At 44.3% G+C, this 6,673-nt stretch overlaps 1 protein-coding gene across 1 annotated transcript in view; it reads left to right on the top strand.

Moving 5' to 3' along the window:
- OTUD7B (OTU deubiquitinase 7B) overlaps positions 1-6,673 on the top strand; it is a 55,381-nt gene that overhangs the window by 31,051 nt on the left and 17,657 nt on the right. Inside the window, exons 3-4 of the mRNA XM_023525721.1 lie at positions 1,773-1,923; positions 4,951-5,139. Of these exons, the coding sequence (XP_023381489.1) occupies positions 1,839-1,923; positions 4,951-5,139 (274 nt within the window). The 5' untranslated portion in view covers positions 1,773-1,838. The remainder of the gene's footprint in view (positions 1-1,772; positions 1,924-4,950; positions 5,140-6,673) is intronic.

Raw genomic sequence — 6,673 nt, 5'->3', positions numbered from 1 at the left:
AAGGATCATAGTTTATGAGGCTCCAGTGAGCTGAAGAAGTTCAGTTCTTCAGCCCGGAAAGGATCTTAAAGTCATCGAATCCAAGTCTAGGATATACAAGAGGCAACTGAAACCCTGTGAGTAATTTGACCAGAGTCTCGCAGCTAGTATATGTAGATGTAGGTAAAAATCATGCGATATGAGGACAGTGGAAATAGTGACAGTATAATTGATGTCTCTTTAAAAAGGAGAGTTTCTAAAACTTCGAGAGATAGATTGGGACCAGGGCATAGGCCCTTAAAAATAGAGGGGCGATACGAAGTTTGAAGTACCCTAGAATTTCTGATCTTCTACGTTAAGCCTCAGATTGGTTCAGTGGTGGCTGATATGGAGATTCAACCATTTGATCATTTACTCATCAGGCATTGATTGACTGCCTGTAATATTGTAGATGCTACATTAGATGTTGGGACTACAAATATGAATAAAACATGTCCGTACACTCACGGATCTCACAGTTAAAGAGAGAATACTCTATTTTGCCATTTTTCTCTCATGAAAATTCAGTGTTGTCAAGTCAGTGACCTACTGGGTTTGTGACCCACAAATCGTCGCCTTCGTATTTTAAGGAATGCAGAGAAGCGGGGTTTGATCATACCACTGAAGCTGTGTCCTGGGGTCAGAGCTGGTGTGAAGAAAAAGTAGATGTGAGAGTTACCCTTAGCCTTCAGATCGTTTAGGAGATGTTTCTGAAGAGGCAGTCACCTGTCACCCGTTACCTTTGAAAAATCTACTTTTGGCCTTCCACGGTGGATGTCATAGGGCAGATGTGTGCCTGGTGACTTTATGAACAAATCCACTTCTACAGAGAACTGCAAACCTGTGCGATAGGCAGAATTTGGGTAGAAACTGCCCTCCGATCTGTCACTGCTTCCGTAGCTGAGACTGCTCACTTCAGAGGGACGCGATCGATGCTGGGCTGCCCGGTCAGGGACATAGTGTCTGCCAAAGTCAAGTCTGAAAGAAATCTTTCTCAAGTGAACTTACTGGCAGTCATTTGCCTGGGCGGAGAAAGGCATGCTTCCCGCGGTCGTGGAGTTAGTGGACAAAGACTGAATTTTGTTATGAACCTTTGGGATCTCCACTCTTCCTAACAGTATATGGTTTTATTTTGAGTAGTTTTAGCTATTAGTTTGTTCCTGTCATTTCCTTAGCCAGCATCAGAAGAGTGGTCAGCTCTAAAGGTATAGTGTATAGTATTCCTTCATGCATTCAGCAGATACTTACTGAGGGCTTGTGTGCCTAGCACGGTGCCAAGTGATACATGCTGGAGACACATGAGTGAACAAGACACATAAGCGTCCTTTCAAGAAACTTACATGTTTGAGAAGGAAGCTAGACAGCAACTAATTACAGTGATTTCAGGGCATATCAAGTGTCAGAAGGAAATAAACAAGGTGTTATATTAGAGGATAATGCAGATAGGGACTTCTTCAGGGTGGCCGTCTCTGCTTCCTCTCGCGAGTTTGGATTAGCAAACCAATGAGTGGAAAGGTTACACTCCAGAAAGGCAGGGTAAAGCGTTATCTAGAGTGGTATTATGGTTTTGTGGTAATGTAGTATTTAAGAAATGAATGAGGAATTAGAAAACTAAATGTTACTCTTCATAATAAATTCAACTAAAGTGAATGAGCTGGGATGGAGAGATTCCCCATTTGGGTAGGAAGCTGCAGAAATCGGGCTGTGATCATCCGGTTCCAGATTTGAGCCTTACGTGTTTATTTCCTCCTTAGGTGGAGACCCCGAATTTTGATCTATGTCCTCCCTACATCAGCTGCCTAAGAGTCCGTAGTGATCACATGACCCCGGACATGGATGCTGTCCTGTCTGATTTTGTCCGTTCCACGGGAGCAGAGCCAGGGCTGGCCCGAGATCTCCTGGAAGGTAAGTGGTCATCAGGAGAGAATGAGGAGAGAAAGTCAAATGCGATAATATTTTTTAGGATGATTCAGAACGTTTAAGGTGATCAGAAAGACACTTTTTATGTGGTAGGCCTTCCATTTAAGTTACTTCTAATAATCTACTTTGCGTACGACCCACCATCATTTAAAAATGCAAAAATACCCTTTTCACCTTGAATTTTTGGTATAGCTTTCTGTACTGCCAATTTATGCTCAGGTAATGCAAGTGAAATTTTATATTAGTTCACTAAAAGCGTAATTCTAGATCTTTAAGACTTCTATATGGAAATGACTTTTAGATTTTCGTATTTGGAGTAATCTGTGGTTTTGTTTCTTTCCTTCCCTTTTTTGGGTAATTCTGTGCAGAGTGCATCGATTTCCTATTTTCACTTTCTTTTGTTTCCCTGCATCGGTATACACGCGTAAGGATGCCCGCTCTAGATTCTAAGGTCTTTAGACATGGAATCATTCGGTGGGATTCTTTGGAGTCATAATTAACACATGCTTATTGACGATGAAAACATATAGTGATACAGATAGGTAAGCTTGTGGGGGAAAGGGCACATTCTTAGTGTACATGGATAATTTTTTAGGTTGTCATCCCTTAGCAAAGTATCACAATTTGACATTTGCTTGGCTACCTGTGAGTAGAGCGTTAGTTTGGAAACGGAAGATCAGGGTTTAAATTCCAGTTTGCTAATTCAGTATGACTTTGCCCTTAACTTGCATCTAAAATTTTCATCTCCTGCTACCCGCTCCCACACTTCCTGTGCTCCAGCATCTACCCCGTCACCTTTCCCTGATCACATTTCCTGAGCAGGCAGTGTCACTATTCTGAAATTCTCCTCGTCCTTCAGGATTCAGCTCAAATGCCTCCTCTTCCTCTTATAGCCTGTGTTGCACACCTATATGTGCCATGTGCGACGTACTTGAGATAACGTCGTTTTATTCTCACGACCACTCTGCAGTATAGGTTTCACTAGCCCAGCATTACATTTTAAAAACTGACGTTCGGAGAGGTTAAGTGGGATTGAACCTAGGCGGTCTGGTTTCAGAGTCTGGCTCTTAACAATTCTGCTGCCAATTAAAGCTTTTCTCTCTCAGAGAAAAGTCGAGGGTGCCATGGCAGTTAAGAGAAAAGGCTGAATTAGAGAGCGCAGAAAGGCCTTTCTGAGGAAGTGACATTCGAGCTGAACCCAGAAGGATGCGTAGGGGTAGCAGGGGGTGGAGAAGAGAGCATGTGCGTGTAGAAGAAACAGCTCGTACAAGGACCCTAAGATGGAAGAGAGTTTGACACATTGAAGAAACTCATAGCGAGTGAGGGAAGAAAAGCGCTGGGAGAATGGCGGGAACTGGCGTAGACAGGCCGGAAGCAGAACGTGGGGGCGTTTGTGGGCCGCGGTAAGGAACTTAAATTCCATTCTGCATTCAGTGGGGAGCCGGTGACGGATTTTGACCAGGGGGTGACGCGATCGAATCTGAGTTTGAAGCACTGTGCTGGTTGAAGGATGTGGGACGGGCCGGCAGGCAGCCAGAGCGGACGTGGCGAAGTCAGTTGGGAACGTCGCCGCAGCCCAGATGCGAAGTGACGGTGACACGGACTGCAGTGGGAGAGCAGCCTGGGAAGTGGATGGATTTAGGACACACTTTAGAAGGGGACTCAGAAGACCGATCGTCATTTTCTCTCTGTCTCTTACTTTCTCTTTTCAAAGGTAACCCCGGTTGTAGTGTAAAGAACAAATTAGAGAGGGCGGGGGTTAGGGGCTGAGAGGCTGCCAGCCCCTCCCAAAAGACCAAGGACCCCGCGGAGATTATGAGGACTGAATTGGGGTGGTGACAGTAGAAATGGATAAGAGAGAATGGAGTGGGGAGGTGTTCCGGGGGGACTGATGTGAGGGGTGACTAGCCAGTGGGCGAGGAGAAGCGGGATCTGAGGAATCACGAGGAGCTGAAGACAGCTGAAGTTTCCGGCCTGGAGCGGGTGTGATGCCAGTGCTGACTGAGGGGACACAGGCTGACGGAGGAGAAGAAGCAGGTTTAGGAGGAAAGATGATGGATGTTCAGTGTTGGGTATGTTGTTTGTTAGGAGGACCTGATTTTAGGGAATTTAGCAGACAGTTGGAAATACAGATCCCGTGCTCGAAACAGATATCATTCATTCATTCATTCATTCATTCAGGACTAAAGCCCTCCATTCTTCAACAAGTATTTATCGAGTACCTACTATGTGCCAGGTTCTAGATACTTGAACAAAACGAACAAAAATCTTCCCTTACATTCTAGTGGGAGAGATAGTCAATAAACACTAAGTGTGGTAACCGGGTAAATCGTAAGGTGTGTTATAAGGTGTTACGTGCTATGGAAAACGGTAAGGGGAATGATGAGGTTGTGATTTTTAATTGGGTAGTCAGGCTAGGCCTTATTAAGAGTGTGACATTTGAGCAGATTCCTGAAGGAGATGAGGGGTCGCGCGTGTGAGATACACTGGGGAGACAGCGGTGGGAACGGTTGGTGGCAAGGCCTTGAGTGGGGTGTTCTTCGTGCTCCAGGCCAGCAGAGGGAGTTGGAGCGAATGGTGAGTGTGATGGTTCAGAAGTAAATTCATCAGATATGATGACTGATACAGCTTAACTGGAGAAATATAACAAACATAACAGCAACAGCGTTAAATACGTATAATAATTGTTTCAATTTCCCTGGCTATGAAAGTGAAGATGATGCCATATAGGTTGTTACAAAGATGAAATGAGTTGCAAGCACTTAGAACAATACAGAAGGACAGAGCTGCTGTGCTCGTGCAGCTTGCTTAGGAAATAGTAGGTAAATAGTGTGATATTTCAGATTGAAGTGTGTGAGAAAAGTTAAAGCAGGGCGAGGAGAGGACGGCGAGGTGCGCGTGAGCGCCTGCTCGCGTGTCTCGATGGCGTGGCTGGCGTGCTCGTTCTGCGTCTGTCCGCGGGTCCCTTGCACTCTTTGTCCCCAGTTCACTTTCTGCTTTGTCTCTTGACAGGGAAGAACTGGGACGTGAGTGCTGCCCTCAGTGATTTTGAACAGCTACGTCAGGTCCATGCTGGGAACCTGCCGTCCCCCTTTAGTGAAGGGAGTGGTGGCTCCAGGACCCCCGAGAAAGGGTTTTCCGATAGAGAGTCTGCTCGCCCTCCCCGGCCCACCCTGCAGCGGCAGGATGACATCGTTCAAGGTACTGGAGTAACAGCGTTGGCGCGTGGAGTGGAGAGGGAAGGGGGCCTGCTAGGCGGGGACTGCTAGGAGGTGTTGGAGACTTTGGTGATCTTTTGGCGGTGACTCTGCTCCTCTCACTCTCCTGGCCAAGCTGTCGGCGGTGGCCTCCTTCTGTCCAGGTGCTGGAGCCTCTCTCAGTGCTCTGAGTCTGAGCATTGTCCTGTACAAAGGCCTTCTGTGGGTACTGTGAAAAAATAGAGGAAGGGGAATACAACGTAATTGTTGGAACAAGGTGCGCATAACAATAGAATTCAAAGGGTCACTACCATCCACCTCTTTGGAGGCCATTTTGTTAATATTTGTTAGTATCTACCAACATTTAAAAACGCATGTATACTCAGACTCATTTCTAGGAATTTATCATGTTTATGTACATGTGTGTATATATATACATTAAATAAATAAAACACACATAGATAGGCGCATGCAGGTATGTAGTGTAAAGCCTGGAAGTTAAAGCTTAAAAATGACTTTCAATGTCCGTTAATAGAGGAGTGGTTAGATACATCCTGGCCATCCACACTGTGGGATGCTCAGCCACACTGTGGGATGCTCTGCAGCCCTTAGAAAGAGTCAGGTGGAACTTGTGCTGTTTTGGAAAAATCCCTAAAATGTATCGAGAAAGTTAAGATGCAGTACAGTGTATATAGTATGCCCTGTTTTTAAAGAATGATTTTAAAAGCTATATGTGTTTCTGTGGGTATAAAAAATTCTAGAAAGATACGAAAGGTTACCTCTGGGGAAGGGGTTGGGAATTTAGAATGAGAGGGAGGTTTCTTTGAAACACTTTGTACCTTTTGATTCTATTTTGATTTTTTACTGTGAGTGTGTGGTACTATTTAAATACCTAAAAAAGAGTCTAAAAAATAACATCGCTATAAAATAACTTTAGACAACCCTCTACTCACTTTTTGCATCATCTCTGGCAAATATTGGGTCAAGAACTGCTGCCCAACACGTTTTTTTAGCTCTTTGGGTAATCTTTGTACAACTCAAGCCGTGCAAATGAATTGTAATGCTTTAGTCAGCAAATTATGGTCACAGTGGGATATCTGCTGGGGAATCGTAAGCACCATGTATTCAAAATAAATGACATAATTTGGGCTGCTGTCTATATTACTGTCTTCCTCTGTAACATGTTAAGTAAGAATTGACTGTACCTATAAATTTTTGATAAATATGAATATGAAGAAAAGTTGTAGTAAATAATATAAATAAATGTTATTGGTGGTAGATAAGAAAGATTTATCATTTATTTTCTATGATGGGAATCCTTTTCTACATTCTGCAAGACTGTGAAAATGATCAGAGAGGTTATTTGAGTCTATCTAGCCAAACGAAACCTCATATTTCCTCTTCCTCCCGACAAACAATGACCAAGCTGCCCAACAAATGGGTCCCTATCATGCTGGGAAATGGAAGTGGAAAAAGTCATGGGGAGAAGAAGTTCGGGCAGATGCCAAAAAGGGGAGAAAGGAATGAATATTTGGTGC

This window comes from Pteropus vampyrus, unplaced genomic scaffold (genome assembly GCF_000151845.1).
Source record: "Pteropus vampyrus isolate Shadow unplaced genomic scaffold, Pvam_2.0 Scaffold617, whole genome shotgun sequence".
Taxonomy (NCBI): Eukaryota; Metazoa; Chordata; class Mammalia; order Chiroptera; family Pteropodidae; genus Pteropus; species Pteropus vampyrus.
The sequence above is the reverse complement of the archived record's forward strand: the minus strand, read 5'-3'. Positions and strand labels throughout refer to the sequence as shown.